The sequence below is a fragment of the Oryctolagus cuniculus genome, chromosome 12 (assembly GCF_964237555.1).
Source record: "Oryctolagus cuniculus chromosome 12, mOryCun1.1, whole genome shotgun sequence".
In the NCBI taxonomy this organism is placed as follows: Eukaryota; Metazoa; Chordata; class Mammalia; order Lagomorpha; family Leporidae; genus Oryctolagus; species Oryctolagus cuniculus.
The window spans coordinates 9,695,964-9,723,126 of record NC_091443.1 but is presented as its reverse complement, the minus strand read 5'-3'; the positions used below and the strand labels follow the sequence as shown (position 1 = coordinate 9,723,126).

The window sequence follows — 27,163 nt, the reverse complement described above, 5'->3', positions numbered from 1 at the left end:
TAAAAAACGGAATTCAAAGATAAGATGTATATAAAGTTGATTTCAACAGATCTCTTTCAAGGCCAAGAAGCATTTGTAACAAGATTTGTAATCAGCCAGTTAGTCCATCCCAAAGAACTGAGGGTCCTGGGATTCAGCTACATCAGTGCAGTCTCTTTTCACTATTAACTGTAGAAAAACTTTAAGATAATTAAGCCAAATGAGGTCAGAAGGAGCCAAGCCAGGACTCTAATTGGACACGTAATGACTGCCCAGCGAAGCTCTCATGGAGTTGGTGAGGCAGGGGCATTGCCATGGGGAGGAAGGACTCTAGCAGGCTGTCCCGGGCAGTTTTCCGCAGGAGCCAGGGCTCTCTCCCAAGGAACAGATGTCACCATCCCTCGGCTCTCCAGGAAGTCAATGAGCAAAGTTCTCCGAGAATCCCCCCAAAGTTGCCACGACCTTTGCTCTTTTTTTTTTTTTTTTTTTTTTGTGGGAGGTAAAATAGCAAAGTTTATTAGGGAAGGGACATCCGTAAGGACGGATGGGCACCTCTTCAGACAGAACCTGAGACTGAGAGAGTGCCCAGTCACTCGGACTGGGAGAGGGAGGGGAAGGAGCAAGGTTACATAGTTGAGTGGAGAGATTACACCTGGCCAGGCCAGGCAGGCGGCTCAGCAGAGAGGCAGAGGGCTGAGCGTGCAGTCTGGTTGAGGGGGGAGGGTTACGGAGATGGGTCTTGCTTCCCCACCTCTGCTCCTCTTGAACAAAGGGCTTTTTGGATGTAAATAGAAAAACTTCTGAGTTTTCTCTTGAAGGTCTGAAACAAAGGACTTTATGGATGCAAATGTTATCAGACAGGAGGAAGGGTGGGCAGGACCCCCTAGAGAATTGGGATCTGGAGCAGGGTGTTTGAAATGCAGATACTGGGCTGCACCTGGGAGATTGTGGAAGATTTGTCAGGCAGAAGGGGTGGGTTATCAGGTAGAAGGGGTCAGGGCAGGGCAGGATGTGAATACTGGACTGCCCCTGAAACACCATCAGGATGACTTTGAGATGCAGCATATGCTGGACATAGATGTCTTCTCTTTAGGCCTTTATGTCACACACACATAAGCTCATAACTGACTTCCTACCTAACATTCCCCCCTCAAGAGGTAATACCCAAAATTCGTCTTTGGGATTATGGATGGAGTTCCGTTTTCTGTAACTTCTTCAAAGCTGGCATATGGGCGTCGAGGGGGATTTGGGTATTTCCTCTTGCTACCTGTCTTGTGGTGTGCAACAGTGGCCTTGGAAAGACTGTGCTGCTCGGTCCAGAGGGCTGCTCAGGTCGTCCAATGGAATGGGCTGGAAGCCTTGTCTGACGACAATTTGGAGTTCGGCAGCTTTTAGTCTGTTAGAGACAAAATGAACAAGGGCATTAAAAACACACGGTCCAAAGAGAAGCATCAAGATTGCAGAAGTTAGTGGGCCAAGGAGAGGAAATAGCCAGGATTTCCATGACCAGATGTCAGGCCAGAAATCCCAGCCCTGCTTGGCCTGGTCCTGGAGCTGTTTGGCTTTGTCCAGGAAAAGTACGAATTTGGATTTGTACCTGTCTAGTCTGATTGACCCAGAGACAACATTCTTCCTGGAACATGGCACAGATACCCCCTGGAGCAGCAGTTAGCATGTCCAGTATTATTTTCTTTCATAACCTTTTGTGACTTCCACACACCCTCTTCAACTTACTTTAAACATTCCATCATTTCCATTCCGGTCTAGAGTAAACTAGCCATCAGGATAGTCGTTCTTACAAACCATGTCCTTTCCTTATTTTAAAACCTCGTTCCTTCTTAACCTTCCTTACCAAGAACACTCTTTACTTCTTGACCTTTCTTACCAAGCACACATTTCTATACTTGTGATGTTTTCCATAGAGCCTGGTTGGCTCTTTCTACCTTACCAGAAGACTGAGGTCTCCATGCAGAGTGAAGGTGCCTTACAAATCCCTTGTGTGATCTAGAGCTCTGGTTAAGGCAATCAGTTCTGCTAACTGAGCAAAAGTTCCTGGGGGCAGAGCACGCTTCAGTAACGTGCCAGGCTGTAACTGTTGCTACCCTGAGAAGCAGGTCCCGTCTGACAAAGCTGCTTCTGTCTGTGAACCAAACCTCATCTGCGTTAGTCAGGGGGCTGTCTCTTGGGTCCCTTCTGCTGGCATAGATCAAGTCTACAGTCTCAGTACAGGAGTGGAGGGGACCACTTTCCCCTGGAACTGGCATTAAAGTAGCCGGGTTTAGAGTAGAGCAATGTCTTATTTTTACCTGAGGGTTTTCTAGAAGGAGGACCTGATATTTAGTATTCTACAATCTGCCCAGCTTCCAGCTCCAGCCACTGCTATTGGGGATGGCTTAGGGTCAGTGAAACACAAGTTGCCTATTTCTATCAGCCTCCTATTCAGCTCTCCTCCTAGTCCAGCCATGTAATGCAAGTCAACAGGGTGCCTCCCTTAAAGGAGATTCGCATCTCTTGCAGTTCTCTTCCAGCACCCCATGGATAGGTCTGGGACTCACACACCCAGCTTAAAAGTCTATCCAATAGTATTAAAAGTCTATCCAATAGTATTAAGCTTAGAAAGCCCTCCCTGCCAGTTCCTAAAAACAGGGCTTTTAGTAACAGCCAACTCAGATAGTCCTGCACCTATTTGGACAGGTCCTCACTGAGGACTTAAAGGGCCTATCTCTTGAGGGGGGTGCACAATAATCCATAATGTAGATGGTTAAATGTAAATGATTTGTTGGTTTGTCTCTTTTCCCAGCCTGAGACTCTAGTCTTGTACATTGGCTTCCTAGCAAAACTAGCTACTAGGTATCCAGAGGAAAACAAAGCATTGCTAGTCCATTAGAGTGTTAATTATTTAACCCTTATCCTCACCCCTGGGGAGAGAAAACCTGCCCCAGAGAGGATATGGGCCATGCGCAAATTCCTACTTCTTCAAACTTCAGGCAGTCCTCGTTTTCTCTGTCAGGTTCCTAGATACAGGGAAACAGCACAGTTCCTAAACCAGGCTCTCAACAGGCAGCCAAAGCAGAGCCCCTTCCTTTGGGGGAAAGAGAAAACCACAGCCTTTGCTCAGCTAAAGGATGCTATGACTAAAGCCCCTGTGCTAGGACTGCCAAACCCAGGGAGACCCTCCCAGCTGCACATCACTGGGAGGCAGGGAGTCACCTTAGGAGGGTTAACTCAGGATCTGGGACCTGTTAAGTGACCTGTGGGCTACTTTTCTAAAACCTTAGACATGGTTGCACAAGGATGGCCTCCACTGCCTAAGGATGATAGCAGCAGCTGCCTTGCTGACAGAGGAGGTATCTAAAATTACATTAGGGCAAAATATCGCCCTTTATACCTCACATCAAATAAATTCTCTGTTAGAGCAAAAGAGCTCTCACTGGCTCACAGATTGTAGAATACTAAAATATCAGACCTTTGCTCTTGACCGGTCTGCCTTTGCTCTGGCTGTGCCACGCCCACCTCTTGGTAGCCACTGCTTTGGTTGTGCTCCATCTTCAGGATCATACTGGTAAAGCCAGGTTTCATCTCCCATTAAGATTCTCGGAAGAAATGTTTCAGGACCTCGGTCCCCCCACTTGTTGGAAACCCCCATGGGAAGCTCTGCTCTGCTCTCCTCCAAATCGACCACATGGTTTAGCACCCAGTGAGAAACTTTGCTGCTCTTTAATTTGTCAGTCAGGATTTTGCCAGCTGATGTCTGTGGTATTGGCTGTCGTTCCTTCGATTAGCTGTCTGCCCTCTTCATTAGGGCATGAGTGGGGCTAATTTTTTCCTTGCAAGTGGATGTGCGCAATCTGTTGCCAGGGATTTCACCTTTAGCGTCGTCGCCGCCTCCTCCTCCTTTTTTTTTTTTTTTTTTTGACAGAGTTAGTGAGAGAGAGAGACAGAGAGAAAGGTCTTCCTTCCATTGGTTCACCCCCCAAATGGCTGCAATGGCCGGCGCTGTGCTGATCCAAAGCCAAGAGCCAGGTGCTTCTTCCTGGTCTCCCATGTAGGTGCAGGGGCCCAAGAACTTCGGCCATCCTCCACCACCCTCCCAGACCACAGCAGAGAGCTGGACTGAAAGAGGAACAACAGGACTAGAACCTGGTGCCCATATGGGATGCTGGTGCTGCTGGCGGAGATTAACCAAGTGAGCCACAGCGCTGGCCCCCACCTCCTCCTTTTTTTTTTTTTTTTTTTTTTTGACAGGCAGAGTGGACAGTGAGAGAGACAGAGAGAAAGGTCTTCCTTTACCGTTGGTTCACCCTCCAATGGCCGCCGCGGCCGGCGCACCGTGCTGATCCGATGGCAGGAGCCAGGTGCTTATCCTGGTCTCCCATGAGACGCAGGGGCCAAGGACTTGGGCCATCCTCCACTACACTCCTGGGCCACAGCAGAGAGCTAGACCGGAAGAGGGGCAACCGGGACAGAATCTGGCGCCCCGACCGGGACTAGAACCTGGTGTGCCAGTGCCGCAAGGTGGAGGATTAGCCTAGTGAGCCACGGCGCCGGCCCCCACCTTCTCCTCAAATGCAGCTCTCCACCTGTAAACCACTGACTTCTTTGGGGCGCTTCCCCATCAGCATTCCATAAAGCAGCCGTGAGCTCAGCATCCGTCCACCGCCCTCACCATCACTCATGCTGGTTCTCGCTTTGATTTTGGCGGAATTCGTGTTGCTCTCACAGGGCTCTTCAGATGGTCTTGTCCTTACTGCTTCACACTCGGTCCTATTCACACTTGTTACAGCAGGTTGGTACAAGTTTATTTTGTTGCAGAAATTTGGATATGCATATGTAAATCATAGCATACTTTTCCAATGTACTTTTTAAACACCGTGTGTGTGTGTGTATATATATATGTTGTGTGTGTGTGTTTGTTTGTTTCTTTCTTTCTTTCTTTCTTTCTTTCTTTCTTTCTATCTATCTATCTATCTATCTATCTATCTATCTATCTATCTATCTGCCTGCCTGCCTGCCTGCCTGCCTACCTACCTACCTACCTACCTACATCTTTGGAGCCTGAAGGTACTTCTGTGTAAAAGTTTGGCAAGGCTGAGATCCGGCTGATTTTCAGAGGAGTTCCCCCGCATCACTAAGTAATCATGTAGGTGGTGATGTTGTGTATGACTGCTTTCCTTTTGTCCATCTCTGGGTTTTCTATAGCTCCATGTCTCTGCCGTTGCCCCATTTTTCATGAGTGTAAATTATATTGCATGGAACATTCATTTCTGAATTTCGACCCCTGTGTTGGATTACTTCCTAGTACCCGTTTTTGGTTCCGGAATGACGGGTTCACTGAGGAAGCTCTTGGTGCCTGTGTAGACTGTTTACTACATGTTGGTGGTAGCGGCTGTGTTCATACATGCTAATGCCAACAGTGGACGTAGCTGTGAAATGAGAGACCTGCCTTCCTCCCATGTGGATTCCAGAGGGCCTGCTCCTCCTGCCACCTGCTGCGACGGCCAGGGTGACTGCATGTGCACAGTGATGGCAGCCGCTTTGGCCGCCAGGGCGGGCTCCTCCATCAACACGACAGCTGTTGATCAAAGTCAGATCTCCCAGGGAGATAGCTTTTCTAAAGGGTCACACAGTGGGAGGAGCTGTCACACTTGTTTCTTAGCCTAGATGTGTGTCCTGGGTTATTCTGATTATGTTTAAATGATGCTTTTGTGCCCTCCAGGGTTTATGGCTGCACATTTGTGACTGTCCAGGTGCTGGGGTGCCAGCCCGGACCTGGGGTACAGTCTGGTCCCTGAAGGCCCTTCTTCCTCGGCCCTGTAATCAGAAGTGGGAGTGCCTGTCAGGCGTGTCATTGACCTTGGAGCCTCCAGGCCCCTCCCCTCTGGTCCAGGCTTCCTTTTCCTGCTCAGACCTGTGCCCCCCCCACCCCTGCCACGTTCCTCTGCACAGGCAGGGTTCTCTTCTGCGATGCCAGCCTGGCTGTGGGTGTGGCTGTGTGGGTGGCCCCCCCAGGCCAGGCCTCCCCAGCTCCTTCGCTCCTGCCTAGTGGACACAACCCCTGGCGAGTGATTGGGACTCCCGTGTGGTGCTGGAGGACACTGGACAGTAGGCAGACCCTTCTCTTGGGGGTCGCCTAGGAAGGTCTTTTCTCTGCCGAGGACGACAACGTCAACGTCTCCATCATCTTGCAGAGAAGCAGCTGAACGGCAGCAGGCCGGCGCGGGACTGGCGGGAGCGGAGGCACGCCATCCAGCTCAGCGAGCGCACGGTGGAGACCCTGGTGGTGGCCGACGCCGACATGGTGCAGTACCACGGGGCCGAGGCTGCCCGGAGGTTCATCCTCACCGTCATGAACATGGTGAGTCCCTGTGTCCGCTCTGCGGGGGCCTCTGTGCTCCCCTGGCTGTGGGCTCAGCTCCTGGGGTGAGGAGGCAGCCGGGGAGGGGGATGAAGCCCCTGGGCCCCGGTGAGAGCGGGCCTGCTGCCAGCCAGGCCCTGCCGTGTGCCCCGGGGGCTGCCAGGCCCTGTGCTCTGTGGAAGACCCACGCCAAGGGCCCGTCCACACTGGACAAGGAGACAGCAACCTAGTGAAGGAGAGAAAGTCAAGCTTTAGTGGCAAGCGAAGCTTACCTTGTGCCGGGAGGGTTTGGTGGGAGCAGGGAGAGGGGCTGCCCAGATGTAGGAGCCGGGGAGGGGGCCGTGAGGTCTGTGTCCCTGTGGGATTTGTTGGGCGGAGCTGGGTGCCTGGGGGAGGGGCCGGCTCCCGGACTGCCCTCCAGTCCTCTCCCCCAGCAAGCCTGTTTGAAGACCTTCACCCCGCTGTGGTCTCACGTTTGGAGCCAGGGGTACAAAGGCGAACAGGACCGGCCCCTCCCGTGGACAGCAGTGGTGGTAGCAGGTGAAGGAGGCTTCTGCGCCACCATCGAAGCCCCTGCAGGGGCCTCTGGGGTCAACCTGTGGCGCAGAAGCACAAGCCCTCCAGTAGAAAGAAAGGTGCTGGCTGGGGGCTGGGAGGTCTTGCGGCAGGTGCGGCAGGTGGGAGGCCCAGAGGGGTGTCCGATCCACGTGCAGGACAGGTGGCATGAGCAGAGAGGGGCGGAGCCTGGAGCCTGGAGATGTGGGCAGGCGGGGTGACGGAGGTGAGTAAGAAATGTGCAAAGGCCTTGAACAGGCGTTTTTCAAAGGAAGAAATACACGTGGCCCAGAGACACTTGGAAAACGTGCTCAGGTCACTACTCATCAGGGAAATGCAAACACCAACCACAGTAGGTGTCATCACGCCCCAGTTAGAGCAAGTGCTACCCGAAAGTAAAAAAATGGCGAATGCTGGACACTGTTGGCGGGAGTGCAACTTGGAGAACGGTGTGGGGCTTCCTCAGAAAACTACAGATAGACCTACCTTATGACCCAGCTATCTCGCTCCTGGGCACAGAGCCAAAGGAGATGAAGTCAGCGTATGAAAAGGTTCCTGACTCCTGAGTATAATTTCTATCAGCTCAGTTCACAGTAGCTAAGGTATGGAATCCACCTCGATGTCCATCAGCTGCTTGGGTAGGGAGCAGGGTGTATATCCACAATGGAGCATTACTCGGGCATAGAAAAGACGGAAACGCTGACATCTGCAGCCAAGTGGACGGACTGCAGAGTGGAACCAGGCAGACGTGTGTAGTTTGTGGCGCGTAAGCATCGTGTGGCTGGCCCGGCCCTGGGTGCAGGGTTGTGGATGTCGCTGCTCTGAATCGTACCGGGTGAGAGACAATCTGCTGCTCTCCCACGTTTATAAAAAATGGAAGTGGGGGGAGAGGAATGGTGAGGCGCGTCGGGCACTGGTGATGTTTTGTTCCTAATTTGTGTGTTGGTTACCAGCGTGCTCAGGGAGCAAAAACCGCATTGACCTGTACGCCTGTGTGCGTTTTGTGGTTTGCATATTTGGATTTCAATAAAATGTCTTAAAATGGAAGGTAGACGAGGAAAAAAGAAGAATGTCACGAGGCGGGGGTGCTGTCGGGGCGGCAGCGTGTCCAGGTTCCTGCCGTGAGCAGCCCCAGTGGCTGCATGCGGGCAGCCCGGGCTCAGAGTGGCCAGCAGGAGCCTCTGGAGTGGTGTGGACACAGAGGCTCTGAGCTAAGAGGGGACCCAGGGCTGAGTCGGCTTCTGCCGATGGTGCCGCTGTGAGTGCCTGCACCCCTACCTGTTTGAAGCTGTTCTTGTGGGAGTGGTACCTGCCTCACAAGGGCCCTGGGGCTTCCTGAGAGCTGGTTAACTATGGCCCGGCCCGCAGTGCTCACGTGGGCGCCATGCAAGGCCAGGAGGAAGGCAGCTGGGGCCTGGCCCTGCCCCAGGGTTTCCCATCTGCACATCAGCTCAGCTCATTTTGCTTTTTAAAAATGAACAGGGTGCAAGTGTGAGGGATAAACACTCATTAGTACCACCAGGGTGGTAATCAGGCACGGCTTCCATGGGGTGTTGGCTCTATAACCCACTGTCTGGGCTGCAGCAGCTGCTCCATTTCAGGCCAGGAGGGCGGGCGGGGAATCCCCCACCCCCGCCCCCGCCCCCACCCCCACCCCCTGAGCTCGGAGGACAAGAGGGACCCGACCGACGTGGTGTCTCCTCCTGGGCTTCCCATGCTGAGACGTCGGAGGCTCACCATCCAGACACATTAAGTCTGGCTTCAGGTGCGTCCTGAAGTGTGAGTGGGTCTGCTGCAGACCAGAAAGCCAGTTACTGCACAGCCACCCTGTCACCGAGCCTCGCCACACGCCCCTCCTGCTGTCCCCAGGTAGTCACTGAGGCCCAACACCCCAAGCCCTTCTCCAGTGCCCGCGGCTGTCTGTCAGGACACCCAGAGGCGGCTCTGCTGCCTGTGGCCATTTGGGCGAAGCGGACATTTCTGGGAGTGAGTGGATGAGCTGTAAGCCAGGAACAAGGGCAGAGTCGGCGGGGACTGGAGCCCTGTCACAGTGAGCAGGTGGGATGCCGCATGCCAGTCCATGTGTCCCCTTCCTCCTGTGGCCGCAAGGTGACCGGCTGTGTCTCCTGGACCTCCTCTTAGGAAGGACTCCAGCGTGTTCCTCCCCACGCTGTGGGAGACGGCCTCCGTGGTGCCGGCGGCCAGGTGCCCGTGTCCTCCTGGGCTCCCTCCTGGGGCTCTGTAGGCAGAGGCCGGGCTCACCTGTGCATGTCGCCCTGTCCACAGGCAGACTAATGCGTGCTGTGAGCACACGCAAAGCCAGACAAGTGAGGTGTCAGGTGTGTGTGCTCCTGGCATCTCAGGACCTCCCACCTGCCGTGGATTAGGGCAGCACCAAAGGCGGGAAGTGCCCGCGTGGGTTACACCAGCAGCCCCACAGCAGGTGGTGGTGCACACTCCTGTGCCCACCAGGAGGCTCCGAGGCGGGCCAGGGCCAGGGGAGGAGCCAGTGAGGCCCAGCAGAGAGAGGCCTCTCCCGCGGCTGTGGGGGCTGATTGCTGCTGTCTGTGGTCCATCCCTCTCTGCCCTGGGCTGCCCACCATCATCTCAGCCTTGAGTTTGCCTGTTGGGGGTCCTGACTCCATATCCTCCTCCTTGCATCCTTGCCTGTGTAGTGGCCTTTGTCATGGAGCAGTGTCACCCCCCCCCCCCAGGAGCCCTCTCCCAGGTGACCCTTCTGGCCTGCGTGACCAGGGCCTGGCCCTGCACCTGCTTCTCCTACCCCTTCTCAGCCCTGGACACGCCCCCTCGCCCTGCCTGTCCTCCGAGTCCCAGCTGCTCCTGCAGGGCCAGCCCCTGTGCTGTAGGGCTTCCGCACACACCCCTGCCCAGGGCGCCCCTTGGCTGCCTCCCTGGGGGCTGCCCTGTTTCCTGGACCTCAGCAGCCCGCTCTGGGTGTGGACTCGCGTATAGAACACCACCCTGCGGCAGACCTCTCTGGCTGCCCAGGTGAAGCTGGTGTCCGGTCAGGCCAGGGCGTGGCCACCTTCCATCCTGATGCAGTGCAGCCCCATGGGAACCCCCGAGAAAACGGCTACAGAGGGGCAGGAGGCGCCGAGGCACGCAGAGAGCCAGCAGCGGGTGCAGGAGGGCGTCCCTCCGCAGCAGTGGTTGCCTCGTGTCGACGGGCTGAGGCTTCCAGCTGGAATACAGAGCTTGGCAAAATGCATCTGTAGACAAATTATAACCCAGCTGTATTTAAAGGCTTATTTCATTTATTTTTAAAGATTGATTTACTTATTTGAAAGAGTTACACAGAGAAGGAGAGGCAGAGAGAGAGAGAGACATCTTCCATCTGCTGGTTCATTCCCCAGTTGGCCACAACAGCCAGAGATGCACAGATCAGGAGCCAGGAGCTTCTTCCAGGTCTCCCACGTGGGTGCAGGGGCCCAAGGACTTGGGCCATCTTCTACTGCTTTCCCAGGCCATAGCAGAGAGCTGGATTGGAAGCGGAGCAGCTGGGACTTGAACCGGTGCCCATGTGGGATGCTGGCACTGCAAGTGGCAGCTTTACCTGCTGTATCACAGTGCTGGCCCCTAAAGGCTTATTTTAGATCCAAAGACAAAAAATAGGTTGAAAGTGAAAGGATGGAAGAAGATACTCCATGCAAATAGTAACAGGAGAGAGATGATACATACACTAACATCCGACTAAATGGAGTTCAAATCAAAAAAGGTTACCCACAGCAAAGAAGGTTATTATGTGAGCATATTCATGAAACCGCCCACATAGCAAGAAGATCTAACAATTATATTTATGTATTTGAATACTGGATACACAGATCAATAGTCATGTTGTAGCCCATTAACAAAAAGGGGGGGAACCCATTGTGGTGTAGCCACGTGCTATGCTGACATCCCACATGTATACCTGTTCATGTCCCGGTTGCTCCACCTCTGATTCAGCTCCCTGGTGATGTACCTGGGAAAGCAGCAGAAGACGGCCGAGGTACTTGGACCCCTGCACCCACGTGGGAGACTATCTGGGGAGTGAACCAGTGGATGGAAGATCTTTCTTTCTGTCTCCTTCTCTCTCTGTAACTCTGATTTTAAAATAAAAATTTTTTTTATAAACTTCATGTTTGTCTTAATTGATGCAGGGAAGGAGTTTGACAAAATTCAACACCTTCTCGTGTCAGTGAACTAGTCATGGAAGGAAGTGATGTCCACATCCTAAAAGCCACAGTGAAATCTCATAGCTAACGTCACTCTGTGGTAACCAAGAAAGCATTTCTCCAAAGTCAGCCACAAGGCAAGGATTCTTGCCTTTGCCACTTCCATGCAGGTCCAGGGAGTCCCTGCCACAGTATTTAGGCAAGAATAAGAAGGAGAAGGCTTCCAGTAGGAGAGCAAGAAGTCAGATGAGCCCAACCACGATGGTGTCTGGTATGTGGGAAACCTGGAGGATGACACACACAGAGACGCACAGAGACCGACACAAAGACACATACACAGACAGACACACAGATAGCCACAGAGACACAGACACACATAGGCACAGACACACAGGGACACACAGACAGACGCACACACAGTCACAGATACACACACAGAGACACAGACACAGAGACACAGACACATGTGGGCACACACACAGACACACAGAGACCAACACACACAGAGCCACAGAGACACAGACACAGGTACACACACAGACACACAGAGACCAACACACACAGTCACAGAGACACAGACACAGGTACACACACAGACACACAGAGACCAACACACACAGAGACACAGAGACACAGACACAGGTACACACACAGACATACAGAGACCAACACACACAGAGACACAGAGACCGACACACACACAGTCACAGAGACACAGACACAGGTACACACACAGACATACAGAGACCAACACAGAGCCACACAGGCACACACACACACAGACACACACACACAGACACACACGCACAGACTGTTAGGACTGGGAAGGCCAGGAGAGCAGCAGGATACAAACCGAGCGCACACAAGCAGCTGCATCTCTGTCTGCTCGCTGTGAGACATCTGAAAAGAATACGGGAGGTCAGTCCATGTAAAACCACACTGAAAAGGAGAAAACACTCAGGAATGAACTGTGGAGCTGAGAAGAACTTATTCTATGTTGAAAACCATAGAACACTGAAGGAAAGTCAGAGATAACTGGAAACTCGTCACGTCTGTGCATCGCCAACCTCGTGATGTCAGTACCACCCACGCAACCCGAGGAGTCAGTGCAGCGTCTGTCAGAATCCCAGTGACGTTGTTGTTGTGGCTGAGGTAGAGAAATGCGCCCTAAAATTCATTCGGGATCTCACCCCTGAGTAGCCCAAACCGTCCTGAGGAAGAAGAGTTCAACACCTACTCAATGCAGTAGTGATCCAAGCGCTTCACTGCTGTAAATGGGCCCACAGGACGACGGAACGGAAATCCGCTCTGACGTACAGGATCAGCTGGTGTTTAACAGGGAGCCAGCACCTTTCAATGGAAAATGAGTCTTCCCGCCAGGCGGCGCTGGGATAACTGGGTATGAACCTGCCAGGGAAGGAGGCTGGACCCTGCTACAGTATACAAGGATGGAAATGACCAGCGTCCCAAACAGAAGAGCTGAAATGTAAAAAGTCTTAGAAGAAAACATAGGAGGGAGGTTTCTGGACATTTGTGACAACGGTCGTTGGCAGTGTTTCTTGGATGTAGCACCAAAGCGCACGCAGCGGAAAGGAAAAACAAGCAAATTGGGCGTCACCCAAATCAGTAAGGTTCGTGTTTGTGTCAGAGCGCACTGTCGAGAGAACGAGGGAAGCTCGCGAATGGGAGACGCACCTGAGAGTTTCATATCTGATAGCATCTAGGATATATACGGCGTCCCTACAAGTCAACAAAGTGCAACTTGAAAATGGGCAAAATACGCCAAAGACCAATGAGGAAGATGCTTGGCATCAGTAATCCTTAGGGAAGCGCCAGTCTAAATCCCAAGGAGACGTCACTTTGTGCTCATTAAATGCTGCTGCGAGACAGACGGGGAAGCACAGAGATGGGAGAGAGCAAGTGCTGGTGAGGGTGAGAAGTGGAAATCTTCGTGCACTGCCTGTGGGGCTGTAAAATGGGACAGCCCCTCTGGAGAGCAGGGTGGTTCCTCAAAAGCCAGCCCAGTGGGAGGGTGGCCTGTCACCTGCAGTAATCTAGTGTGTGTCACATGACCAAGTAGGAGCAAGAAACTCCAAGCCTCCAGCCACAAAGTAACGTCAAAGGGGAAAGTGTTGATTACTCTGTTTCCGTCAGCACACGCTATGTGCCTGTACTCCGTTTCCATCAGCACATGCTGTGTGCCTGTACTCCGTTTCCTTCAGCACACGCTGTGTGCCTGTACTCCGTTTCCGTCAGCACACGCTGTGTGCCTGTACTCCGTTTCCATCAATACACGCTGTGTGCCTGTACTCCGTTTCCTTCAGCACACGCTGTGTGCCTGTACTCCATTTCCTTCAGCACACGCTATTTGCATGTACTCCGTTTCCATCAATACATGCTGTGTGCCTGTACTCCGTTTCCATCAATACACGCTGTGTGCCTGTACTCCGTTTCCATCAATACACGCTGTGTGCCTGTACTCCGTTTCCGTCAGCACACGCTGTGTGCCTGTACTCCGTTTCCATCAGTACATGTTGTACACAGATATCAAGATACCACCCTGTAGCCTATGAGCACGCACAATTATTAATAAGTTGTAACACTTTTTGAACGTGAAAGACAAAACAGCAACCTTATGATGTAGCAGTTCCAGATAAACACCCATGGGATGGAGAGCAAGGACGGTGAACAGGTATTTGCACTCCTGTGTTCATGGCAGCATTATTCATAATAGCAAAAGGTGGAAGCAACCCAAGTGCCCACTGATTGATGAGTTGCTAAAGCGTGGTTTACGTGTGAATGGAATATTATTCAGGCTTAAAGAAAGGGGGAGGTTCTGCCACCCATACCACACCCCGGATGAACCTGAAAGACAATGTTCAGTGACACTCTGCAGTCACAGGTGGCAATACTGGGTGGCTGCACGTGCGTGAGTCACCCGGGGAGTCAGAGTCAGAGACGGGGAGTAGGGGTGAGTTGTGTGACGGCCCAGGGTTTCAGTTTTGAAAGATGGAGAAAGTTCTGGACATGGGTGGTGGCGATTGTTGTCTCACAGTGTGAATGCACTCGTTGCCACTGAACTGAACATCCAAAGGGTAACATTTTGCTATGTATATTTTTATAAGACTTATTTGAGACGTAAAGTTAACAGACAGAGGTAGAGACAGAGAGAGAGGTCTTCATCCGCTGCTTCACTCCCCAAATGGCTGCAACAGCTGGAGCTGTACGGATTGAAGCCAGGAGCCGGGAACTTCTTCCCAGTCTCCCACGCGGGTGCAGGGTCCCAAGGACTTGGCCATCTTCTACTGCTTTCCCAGGCCACAGCAGAGAGCTGGGTCGGAAATGGAGCAGCCGGGACATGAACAGGCACCCATATGGGATGCCGGTGCCACAGGTGGAGGATTACCCTGTGCCACGGTACCGGCCCTTGCTATGTGTATTTCACCACAATTAAAAACTCTGTCTTCCCAGCGTTTACCCTGAGGTTGGCCTGCACGCAGGACATGACGCAGCAGTGTGTGTGGAGTCTGGGCTATGAGGACTCAAGCGGGTAACTGTGTGCGTGACATCCTCTGCACAGGCTTTGGTGGAGTCTCTTGCATCCCACGCATCACACAGAACACAGCACATTGAGCTTGGGCGGCACGGGTGGGTATGTGACAGCCAATGCGGATTTACCCTTCCTACCCAGCCCTGGGGCGGGGCCCTGGGTGACGGGCAGGGCCTGCAGCCAGTCCGTCAGGTTGCCCCTTGCCTGTCAAGGATGGCGGTGTGAGGGTGAGGAGACAGGATTGTGTTAACAGGAGCTGGACGTGCAGCAACTCTAGCCGTGTCCGCTGGAGCAGTCCCAGAGCGACGGGAGAAGCCGCTGTCGAGGACCCGTGTGGCGTGGGGCAGGCGCCAGAGTGCTGGGCTGTGGTACATAGTGGCCTCGTCTCTGAACAGGGAGCAGAGGAGGGGTTTTGGCAAACTCAGGGCAGGAAGCGCAGGTCCGTGTCAGTCAGGGCTTTTGACGACAGCAAGAGACTGGATCTGAGCAAACCATGGAGAAAAGGGACCGCGTCTTGGGCCGTGCAGAGGGCAGTGTCCTGCACCAAAGCCGGGTGGGGGCTGAGTCACCAGGCCTGGAGCTGGAAGAAGGTCCAGGGGAGGGGACTCGGGGAGACCAGGCAGCAGGAGAGGTCAAGGTGAAGTTCAGGGCCGTCGGGCACTGCTGCGTGCTGATGGCCACTGCCCCTCCACCCGCCAGCCCTGCCCGCAGGGGTCCAATCCCTAGGGCTCCCAGAACAGGCTCTGCCCCCCAGTCCTGGGCTGCTGGGCCGGGCAGACTGAGGCTGCGCCCACTCTGGTTTCCACCGTGCAGTGAGGGCCCCTGCCTTCCCCCAAAGCTCACCCCGTGGGAGAAATTGTTCTTCAGTGGACACAGTGGTAGGTTCAGGCCGTGCCCCAGCCGAGCGTGTAGCCCTCTGAAGCTAGCGTGTGACAGGTGGGCTCGAATGACCTCCCACGTGGTGGAAAGCAGTGTCTCAGGGACATTTGCATACGCAGGTCTGTGATGGCAGCAATCATGGTGACTGGAAGGTAGAAGCGACCCAGGTCATTGACGGCTGTGTGTGCAGCCAACACATGGCCCCTGTGGGCAGTGGAACATTACTCAGCCCTGAAAAGGGAAGAAAGTTCACCGGGACACAGCAGTGTGCCTGGCCCTTGGTGCTGTGCTGAGTGAAGCAAGATTGTGCACGTGGTAGGTCCCTGGAGTGGTGTGGTTGCCGGGGCTGGAGCTTGGAGGAGTGGGGCGGGGCAGGGCTGCACGGGTCACAGGTGCAGGGTTGCGCTTTGGCAAGAGGAGAGCCCTGGAGATTGGGCGCACGAGGCCATGCTGAGCGCCACCCACCTGTCCTGCAGGTGGGTTAGGATGATGGGCTGGGTGGGCGGCTGCAGCTTGTCTGGCTGTGCTGGGGGCCGTTCTGCACAACCTGCAGCCGATCGCCCCTGGGTTGGGGCAGCGGGGACAGACACGGGGGCAGGAGTGTTTGAAAGAACAAGTTGCAGATGGAAGCAGGTGGTGCCGACACCAGGCACCCTCAGGGACCCGACAGAGCTTCGGTTGTTCTGTGTCTTCCTTGGTGACCAGGGAAGGGCATGAAAACCCCGGGACGTTCCAGGCAAGGTGTGCCTGGGGCGGAAACGACTGTTCTACTCAGCGTCCACATGAAATGACAGTAGCTTCCATGGTGACCAGAGACACTAGCAGTGTCAAAGCCCAGAGTGAGTCCCGAGGGTGCGTTTCTGACAGGTGCCACTTGGAGGCGCTGTGCCACAGAAGGCAGCCCCATCCTGTCCGGGCTCTTGGTGGTCTGTGTGGGACCTGAGTGTCCAGCCACAAGTCCCTGTCTGTCCTAGGCAAGCTCAGGGTCGCACAGGTGAGGGTGGCTTGTGAAAATCTGGCGGGATAAGCAGCTCCTACCCACCTGCCCTCCTCCCCTGGCTGCTGACCGCGTCCCCACGTTGCCGCTGTGTGCTGCCGGCAGCAGGTCCACCCGGCTCGCCGCGGGGCTCTGAGCGCTCGCTGCCACGCGGCCAGAGCTGGACACAGGAGGCGGGATGTCCATGCGATTGGCCAGACTGTTCCACGCCCAGCCGGGTGTCTCTCCAAACACCAGGTGGCTTCCGGGGCTCGGCCTGAGCAGAGCATGAGTTTCCATGGGAAAAAGCAGCTGGAAGATGGCGGGCATGTCTGTGCGGCTTGGCCCTGGTGCTCCGAGGCTGTTCCTGGATGAAGGGCCCGGAGGGGTGACCGGGTGTGTCTGCCCTGCCCTGTACTCTGTGTTGGAGCTTGAGGGACGTGGGCCTCCCCCACCCCCTGTGGCCCGGCCCCATGCCTGCCCTCATTCCATGCTTCCGTGTTAGGACCGTCTTACGTTAGTGCAATACCTCTGTCACCATCAGCACCAGGGCAGACACACAGCTGTTCAAGTCCACGGAGCACCAAGATTTTCTTCCAAGTCCCAGCGAGAAGACCACGTGACATTTCCTCACGAGGTCTCCTTAGATGTCACCTGGCTGTGAGGATCTCTCACACTTTTTTTTTTTTTTTTGACAGGCAGAGTGGACAGTGAGAGAGAGAGAGAGACAGAGAGAAAGGTCTTCCTTTGCCGTTGGTTCACCCTCCAATGGCTGCCGCAGCCGGCGTGCTGCGGCCGGCGCACCACGCTGATCCGATGGCAGGAGCCAGGTGCTTCCCCTGGTCTCCCATGGGGTGCAGGGCCCAAGCACCTGGGCCATCCTCCACTGCACTCCCTGGCCACAGCAGAGAGCTGGCCTGGAAGAGGGGCAACCGTACATTTTGTTTTTGAAGTGCTTGGTTCTTGAGCAAGGAAAAGGTTTCTTCGGCAGTGGTGAGGGGAGTGAGAACGCAACAGTTGAACGCGTTCTCTTTTTCCCCCTGGGAGAGAGTAAGTCGCACTGAGATAGATTTTTCTGGAATGCTGGGAGCAGATTTCGATGCCGGCGACACAGCTCATTCCTCTGTCATGCAGATGCCTGAACACTGTGCCCGCTCCCCCAGCTGTGGGCTGAGTGCTGGGTCCTTGAGCAGCTCCGCTTGGCCTGAAGTGACCCTGGCAGTGGCCACCCCTCTGCCGCTCTCGCTGCTGCACTGATGGCGTGACCATGGCACAACCCGGGCGGAGTTCCGACGCCTGCTGGGCGGCTCTCCACAGCCCCCGTGTGGGGGAGCACCCTGCAGAGGCTTGGGGAGGCGCTCGTCCTGTCCTCTGTCCCCTGCCCGCCGCCCCCATACTTGGAAAAGGAACCGGGGAGGATCTGTCCCTGTCCACTTGATTCCTCGTTGGCCTCTTGATGCTGAGGTCCCTGGAGCCGAGGGTCACCAACCAAGATGCAGGACTGCGAGGATGCATCCCTTTCTCATTTGTCTCAGGGACGACCTTGTTAGAGAGAGAACTTTCTGGAACACGGCAGGGGGGTGGCCCTCCTGGCTGCACAAGCTGCGTTCCAGCCAGCTCCTTGTTGAGGGCTGTGGGTCTTCAGCTGCTCCTGGCTCTTTTGGGGGCCTCTTTCCTGGGGTTCCCCGTAGCAGCCGGCAGGGGGAGGACCTCAGGGGGTTCTGGGGAGGCTTGGAGATGGAGCAGGCTGCGTGCAGTGGCCTCGGTCTCCCCTTCCCTCCCTGAAGGTCCCCTGCAGCCCCTCAGACGTTGTTTGAAAGCCGTTGGTTCCAGCTTTGCATGTCTGCGTCCACACGCACCCGTGTGTGTCTCCGTGTGCACACGTGTCTGTGTCTATCCAGAGTTTTCTGTGATGCATTTTTCTTTGGGGGAATTCCTTTAATGGGAGATTTTGGTCTCAGAAAGCCTCTTTTTAATAAAATCCAGGTTGTGTTTCTCACATATTTGTACTTTTTTTGTCCAACAATAAAACTTCACCTGAGAACATTGGAATTTGAATTACAGATAATTAGGCTTCTGTAGATTTTCCTGTAGTACTGGGTGAATACAAGCTGTACTTTCAATATTGAATCTTAAAGTATTACAGTTTTCATGAATGGAATTTATGTTAGAACTATTTAGATTTTGAGAAAAAGTGAGAAGATTATGGAAGAGAGTCCCATTCAGTTTTCCCTGTTCCTTTTTTTTTTTTTTAAAGATTTTATTTATTTGAGAGGTAGAGTTACAGAGAGAGATCTTCCATCCTCTGGTTCACTCCCCAAACACCCACAATGGCTGGAGCTGAGCCAGTCTGAAGCCAGTAGCTTCAAACAGGGTTCCCACATGGGTGCAGGGGCCCAAGCACTTGGGTCGTCTTCCACTGCTTTCCTGGATAAGCAGAGAGCTGGATAGGAAGAGGAGCAGCCGGGACACAAACCAGTGCCCATATGGTGCCGCCAGCAGAGGCTTAGCCCACTATGCCACAGTACCGGCCACTTTCCCTGTCCTTAACATCTTTTTCCCCTAACAGATTTATTTATTTATTAACACTTTTTAAGGTGAATGAATTCCATGTATTTATGCAGACGGAGGAACATAGTACTTCCCACCACACCCTCCTTCCTCCTCCCACTCTCAGTCCCTCTTTCTTTGCAGTGATCTCCTCCTGATGATGCTAAGATCGACCCCACACTAAGTCACTGAGTGAAGAGTTCACCAAATAGGAGAGAAGAGCACCGTGGAGATGAGGGCTGTGGACAGGCATCGGATCTCAGCCTGTCCACCTCACGCCCACTCGTCAGTCTGGGTGCTCTGTTAGTTACCGCACATCAGGGAAAACACGTGGTGTTCGTCTCTTTAGGACTGGTGTATTTTATCATCAGTTGGTCCGACGGCCTTAATTCGTACCTGGCTTCTCTCCTCTGTTCCAAGTTTCTACGTGGGGTGTTTACTTTGTTTTTCGTGTCTGTGTGTTTCCCCTGTCCTGGCAGGTGTACAACATGTTTCAGCACCAGAGCCTTGGGATTAAGGTCAACATCCAGGTCACCAAGCTGGTGCTGCTGCAGCAGCGTCCGGTGAGTACCCCTCCCCCACACCCCTGCACCTGCTGAGTGTGCGGGAGGCGTGGCTGGCCGCAAAGCGTCCCCCTGGCTCCCGGGGTCAGGAGAGGGTACCCCACACCCCTGCACCTGCTGAGTGTGCGGGAGGCGTGGCTGGCCTCAAAGCGTCCCCCTGGCTCCCGGGGTCAGGAGAGGGTACCCCACATCCCTGCACCTGCTGAGTGTGCGGGTGGTGTGGCTGGCAGCAGAGCGTCCCCCTGGCCCCCGGGGTACCCCACACCCCCTGCACTTGCTGAGTGTGCGGGAGGTGTGGCTGGCGGCAGAGTGTCCCCCTGGCTCCCGGGGACCCCACACCCCTGCACCTGCTGAGTGTGCGGGAGGCGTGGCTGGTGGCAGAGCGTCCCCCTGGCCCCTGGGGTCAGGAGAAGGTTCCCCACACCTGTGAGTGCGTGGGCAGCGTGGCTGGCAGCAGAGCGTCCCCTGGCTCCTGGGGTCAGGAGAGGGTACCCCACATCCCTGCACCTGCTGAGTGTGTGGGCGGTGTGGCTGGCGGCAGAGCGTCCCCCTGGCCCCCAGGATACCCCACACCCCCTGCACCTGCTGAGTGTGCGGGCAGCATGGCTGGCCTCAGAGCGTCCCCCTGGCCCCCGGGGTCAGGAGAGGGTACCCCACACCCCCTGCACCTGCTGAGTGTGCGGGTGGTGTGGCTGGCCTCAGAGCATACCCCTGGCTCCTGGGGCCAGGTGAGGGTACCCCACACCTGTGAGTGCGTGGGCAGTGTGGCTGGTCTCAGAGCGTCCCCCTGGCTCCCGGGGCCAGGTGAGGGTACCCCACACCTGTGAGTGCGTGGGCAGCGTGGCTGGCCGCAGAGCATCCCCCTGGCCCCTGAGGCCAGGTGAGGGTACCCCACACCTGCTGAGTGCGTGGGCAGCGTGGCTGGCCTCAGAGCGTCCCCCTGGCTCCGGCGAGGGTACCCCACACCTGTGAGTGCATGGGCAGCGTGGCTGCCCTCAGAGCGTCCCCCTGGCTCCCGGGGTCAGGAGAGGGTACCCCACACTGTCTGCAGAAATTAAAAGATCAGTTGACTTTAATGCCAGACAGTTGGGAATCCATGTGTAGTGTTTTCATGTTCCATGCTTCTGTGGACTTTCTGAGAATCCCGTGTGTGTCTTGCTCGCTCTCCGTGCATGGCCTGTCATGGGGGTGGTGTGGGCCTGGGTGGTGTAGGACCTCAGGGAACCCAGCACCGGGATCCTGCGCCTTCTCCACCCGGGAGGGTCTCGCACGTGGCTCCCACTCTGCCCTCCACTCCGGCAGCAAGCGGGATTCAGACACGTTCGGGTCTCCACCTGAGGTCCTCGGACCTGTGGCTTCCCTCTGTCGCCACGCTGGTCTCTGCTCCAGTGTGCATTCAGAGAAGTGTTTGTCTTTTCCACGTGGTGCCCTCCCACGGGGCAGACTGACCTGCAGAGTCCGGCGATGAACATGACCTTGAGGGAGGCGGCTTAGTTAGGGTCACTGTTCTGTTTGCAGAGAGAGAGGATTTTCTCTGAAAATGTTCGTCACTCGACCTTGGGGTGGCCTCTCTGTCGCTGCCACCTGCCCGCTGGTTCTCTCTTCGGTGTGGATGCAGTGGGTCCTTGCAGGATGACTCAGCGGGCGGCTTCTTCCACCTCAGTGTCTGCAGGCTGGGCATGAGCTCTGCTTCCCCAAGTGGCCACGTCTCTAACTGTTCCCCGATGTCCTCCAGGCCAAGCTGTCCATTGGGCACCACGGCGAGCGGTCCCTGGAGAGCTTCTGTCACTGGCAAAACGAGGAGTACGGGGGCGCACGCTACCTGGGCAGCAACCAGGTTCCCGGCGGGAAGGACGACACGCCCCCTGTGGACGCCGCCGTGTTTGTGACCAGGTACGAGTGGGCGTGGCCCGTGGCTGATGCGTGGGAGGGGACAGTCGTCGTGTAGGGCCTCTGCCTACACGTCCGTGTCCTGGTCAGTGACGGGGGTTAATGGAGGAGTCCACCGCCTGGCAGGGGGGCGGGGAGTGATTTAGTGCACGGGCAGCCCTCGCCACAGCCCAGCTCAGCGCATTAGCTAGTACTGCTCTCGGAAAAATGCTGAAATCCTAGGATGACCAAGTCTTCCAACTGCACGTGAAAAATTCCCCTGTGACGTCTCCTACTACCGATGAAAACGCTCCCTGGGAAGAGCTGGCCTCTGGCGAAGCTGCTTCCGGGAGTGCGGGCACCATGAGCGCCCCGTGGGGGAGGAGGCCATGCAGACATGCGTGTGCCACGGCGGCCCTGCCTGCATGTTGGCCACCCACGGGCACACTGGACACCGGCAGGGGGCCACGTGGAGCCTCTGTTGGAAGCTGGGAGCCGAGCTTCGTTAAAGGCCACAGGACTGGACTGAGGGAAGCTGGGGCCCCGTGGTGGACAGTGTGCGTCACTGGCAGCCTCCGAGCCAGGAGGCGGCGCTGCCCCGTTAGCTGCCATAGCGAATGAACACCAAGCAGGAGACTTAAACCTGCGGGAACTTACCCCTCGCTGTTCTGGAGCCTGGAGGTTCTGAATTGGGGAGCTGGCAGGGCCCGCTCTCCCTGAGGGCCCTGGGGCTGGGTTCTTCCTCCATCCGTTCCTGGCAGTGTGTGGCCTGCACTGGCTGTAGATGCGCCCGTCCCATCTCTGCTCCGTTGTCCCATGGCCTTCTCCTGCGTGTGTCTCTCTGTGCAAACTCCTCCAAGAAGGACACTGACCATTGGCTTGGGGCCACCGTAGCCCAGTGTGACCAGGTCTTCACTGGGCTCCGTGGTCACATTCACAGGTGCTGGGGTTAGGACGTGACCGGATCTCGTTTGAGGGATGCAGTTCAAACACCACAGGTGCATCTGTGGCACAGGCCCCCTGAGGGACATTTCTGTAACGTTGGTAACGCTGAGTGTCACCAGGGTCCTAGAGCTACTTTTTTTTGGAAGTTCTTTTATTTATTTATTTATTTTACGATTTATTTATTTACTTGAAAGGTAATTAAAGGGAGAGCGAGGGAGGGAGGGGGAGAGAGAGAGAGAGAGATGAGAATCTTCCATCTGCTGGTTCACTCCCCAAATGGTTACAATGGCCAAGCAAAGCCAGGAGCTTTATCTGGGCCCTAGAACTTGGACCATCTTCCACTGCTTTCTTAGGCACCGTAGCAGAAGCAGACCCATATGGGATGCTGGCATCGCAGGTGGTGGCTTAACCCTATCCCTCTGTGCCACAGTGCTGACCCCTAGGCTTTGTTCGTTTTTAATTTAAAGGAACTGTTTCCCTAAGTACATAGGTTTTTTTTTCTCCTGAGTTTAGGGTGAAGTTATGCAAGGGAAACTTTATCCTTTTCTTACCTTTGAAGAAACCTGGCCCTGTGAGGAGCTTAATCCTATTTAACAGTTGGATTTTGAGGGAAGAAAGGCTCATTAGTTACGTCTGTTTGGCCACGAGCTGCAAAGCCCCAGCCCAGTGACCCCCAGAGCCAGCTGTGGAAGCTGTGCAGCTCCGTGCTGCAAACCCAGGGCATCCACAGTGCACCGCCAGGCACCCAGCAGGTGCCTGTGCACCCACTGACGCCTGTAGGTGGCTTCTCAGTCACCAGCCTCAGAGGACCGGATTGTGCCCTGTAACTGCAGAGCCCATGTGAGGCCACGGGCTGCTCCCGATGCATGCTGGGGCATCTTAGAAACAGTCTGTCCTGGGGCTGCAGTGCCCGCATCCCACATGGGCGCTGGTTTGAGTCCCGGCTGCTCCACTTCTGATCCAGCTCTCTGCCATGGCCTGGGAAAGCAGTAGAAGATGGCCCAAGTGCTTGGGCTCCAGTACCAGACTGGGAGACCCGGAAGAAGCTCCTGGCTTCGGACGGGTACAGCTCCAGCCGTTGCGGCCAGTTGGGGAGTGAACCAGCGGATGAAAGACCTCTCTCTCTCTCTCTCTGCCTCTGCATCTCTCTAACTCTGCCTTTCAGATAAATAAATTCATCTTAAAAAAAAAATAAGCAGTCCACCCAAGAATTCTCATTGCCTGTGGCTTGCCCAGTGCACCACAGGCACTGAGGGCCCAGGGACAAGCACCCTGGCTCGGGCTGTAGATCCGTGCTTGCCCAGTCCAGTGAGTGCCAGGACCCCAGCTGCCACCTTCCCCACCAGCACTGGCCACTCTCCTCCATCACCAGAGGCTGCTGGCACTCAAGGCTCTCCTGTAGAGGCTCTCCGGGTTGCAGCGTTGGAGTTCGGGAGTGGACTTTGGGGAGCAAGCAGGAGCTCTTGTCTGTGTGTGACCATAAATTAATAGGACTGAGCTTCCAGGTGGGGGGAGCTATAAATAATGCGTTTCTGTATGATGCAGCTGAACTCCCCAGCTCCCAAACTGGAAAGTGTGTTTATACACAGTGCATAAGATGTACAAACGGGGCCAGCGCTATGGCTCAGCAGATTAAAGCCACAGCTTGCGGCACTGGCATCCCTTATGGGCACCAGTTCAAGTCCCAGCTGCCCCACTTCTAATCCAGCTCCCTGCTAATGCGTGTGGGAAAGCAGATAAGGATGCCTTGAGCCCCTCTTCCGAATGGGAGACCGGAAGAAGCTCCTGGCTTCAGATTGGCTCAGCTGCGGCCGTTGTGTGTCCATTTGGGGAGGGAACCAGCGGATGGAAGATTCTCTCTCTCTCTCTCTCTGTATAACTCTTTCAAATAAATAACTCTTTAAAAAAGAATGAATTTCCTGCTGTAGCCCACATGATACTGGTGGAATTTTTAAAAAGTAGATGTATAAACTGATATTTTATTTTAAAATGTTAATAAGGGTACTTTTCCTCCACCCGTCTTTGCTGCTCTGTGCTTTCATTGCCTGGGTGGGGAGGCACTGGGGTGTCGCACGTGGTCCTGACTTGGGAATAATAGCACTTTTTCCAGGGGCAGTAGTGTTACCAGCAAGTGTGGACACTGCCTGTGGTCGGCCCTTTTACCAAAGCCGTCAGCAGAGGGGAATGCGTGCCTGGCCCAGAGCCCTTGCTGGTAGACTGTGGGGAGCAACTCGGACTAGACTAAGTTACTGGAATTAAGACTTATTCTATGCATCTGCTCTCCCACAATATGGCGCTGGGAGAGGAGAAAACAGCTTCTACGCAGCTGCCTCCAGTTCAACCAATAAACTGTAGGACCTACTCCTGATTGGAGGAGAGCAGCGTACTCGGCGTGTGGGCAGCCGAGTTGGGATTGGCAGAGGAGGACTATAAAGGAGGAGAGAGACGGCATGCACCAGGAACATCTAAGGGGAACATCTGAAGGAACACCTGTGCAGCCCCTGAGAGAGCCGGCCGGCGGTGTGCTGCTCCCCTGCGGAAGTGGGGAGAGTGGCCAGGGGGAGCCGCCCTTCCACGGAGGTGGAAGGGACGGTAGCCAACCCGGGAAGAACCAGCAGCAAACCCGGGGAGGGCCGAGCAGACGAAAGAACAGCGCAGGGTCCTGTGTCATTCCTCCACGAAGAGGGGGAGCGACATAATGGTGCCGTGACTCGGATACGAAGCCTAGGCAGGGTTTAGTGTCGTTCCTCCATGAAGAGGGGGAGCGACAGTAGACTTTCTTGCCTGTGTCTTTTCCTGCCTCCTAATGGCTCACTTAACACAAATGAAACATTTGCTGCCTAAAACATTCTCCTCTAGGCCTTCTATCCGTTAGGATGGCTCCTATTAAAAAAAACATCAGGGAGTAAGTGTTGGAAGGCTGTGGGGAAACTGGGACGCTGTGCACGCCAGTGAATACAGTGGTGCAGGCGCTGTGGAGAGCGTGATGGCCCTGAACGAGGTACAAACAGAGACGCTGTATCGTCTGACAATCCCACCACTGGGCAGGTACCCCAAAGGACTGGAGCTGCGTCTCAACAGGGGATTTGCACTCCTGTGTTCATAGCATTCATTCATGTCCAAAGGCCAGCAGGTGGAAGCTGCCCAGTGTAACAGAGGCCGCAGCAGGCTACCAGTCAGGCCTGGGCCTGGGCCTCTGACATGGGCTTGTGCGACCCAGATGGACCAGGAGGGCTGTAGTGGGAATGAAGTAAGCCAGGCATGGAAGGACAGATGCTGAATGAGTCCACTTCCAAAGGCTGTTAGAGTGCAGACAGGGAGACAGGAAGTGGAAAGGGGTTTGCCGGGGCTGTAGGGCTGGGGGCTGGGGGCCAGCAGGTGGTGGGTGTGACTTCAGCAGGGAATGATGCCTAAGTGAATGCAGTGATAAACCCCCCCACCTGTCTGCTTGATGGTCACCATGGCAAATCTTATGTTACCTGTACTTTGCCTGATTAAAAATACATTTAATATTTTCTAATTCAGTGCTCTGGAGCGGGGCTAGTCCCTGATCCTATGGGCAGGGTTCTGGGTGAGGGGGCTGGGGCTGGGAGGTGTTCCCATCCAGGGACAGGGCCTGTGGCTGGCCCAGGAGCTCACATTCTCCTTATGCATTTCTCTGGCACCTGCCAGCTACCTGAGTAATCTTTTTTTAAAAGATTCATTTACTTACTTGAAAGTCAGAGTTACAGTAGGAGAGAGGAGAGGGAGAGGAGCGAGAAGAGGGAGAAGAGAGAGGGGTATTCCATTCACTGGTTCACTCCCCTTATGGCCACAATGGCCAGGGTTGGGACAGGCTGGAGCAAGGAGCTTCTTGTGGATCTCCCGCATGGGTGGCAGGGCCCCAAGCACCAGGGACATCTTCCAGGGCTTTTCCCAGGGTATTAGCAGGGAGCTGGATTGGAAGTGGAGCAGCCGGGACACAACCTGGCAGCCACTTGGGATACCGTTGTCACAGGTGGCGGGTTTACCTGCTCTGCCACAGCGCCCGCCCCTACCTAAGCAGCCTGGACTCCTCTCACCTGCTTCTGTGGAGCTGCTGGCGGCTCAGAACCCTGCCCTCGGGGTCCTGGCCGCTGTAAAACCACAGAGCTCCTGCTGGGACAGGGAGGTAGCACTGGAGCTGAGAGCCGGCAGACGCCAAGTTGGACCAGTGGCAGCATTTAGTCATTACGGTGGAGAGCCCTGGCTCCCTGGGCTGCGATGATGACAAGCTGACGCCTCGGCAGGGAGGTGGGTGCCAGGCAGCTACTGCTCTTGAGAAGCGCGCGCTCCATCCCAGAATAATCCCTGTGAGCAGTGGGAGGTCACACTGGCCAGGCACTGCTCTGGGCACGGCATCCCTGGATCCTGAGCCTAGGACCACCGATGGGAGGGTGCCTCCTTCTTCCCCCTGGGGCTGAGTGCAGGAGTGTCGTCTCCTGGACGACAGGCGGCCACCTGTGGAGGGTGAGAGTGCAGCGTCATCGTGCCCAGCACAAGAGGTTGGCTCATCTGCAGTGGCGTCTGGGGCTGGAAAGACCTCAGTGTGGCTGGACCTGGGGGCCGTGCAGAGGCTGAGGGTTCCGGAGGGGCCTCAACACCTGACACGGCTTGGCCTCTGGCTCCTTAGTGGACCCAGCGCCCCAGGGTTCCTCCGCAGCCCGGCTGATCTGGCTGAGAGGGTGGGGAGAGCATCCAAAGCCAACCTGAGATGGAGCCCACCTGCTGTGACCACCACCACCACCT

At 55.2% G+C, this 27,163-nt stretch overlaps 1 protein-coding gene across 1 annotated transcript in view; it reads left to right on the top strand.

Annotated features, from left to right (window-relative positions):
- ADAMTS17 (ADAM metallopeptidase with thrombospondin type 1 motif 17) overlaps positions 1 to 27,163 on the top strand; it is a 268,667-nt gene that overhangs the window by 50,090 nt on the left and 191,414 nt on the right. The window contains exons 4-6 of the mRNA XM_051822951.2: positions 6,168 to 6,334; positions 19,499 to 19,582; positions 21,318 to 21,475. Coding sequence (XP_051678911.2) covers positions 6,168 to 6,334; positions 19,499 to 19,582; positions 21,318 to 21,475 — 409 coding nt within the window. The remainder of the gene's footprint in view (positions 1 to 6,167; positions 6,335 to 19,498; positions 19,583 to 21,317; positions 21,476 to 27,163) is intronic.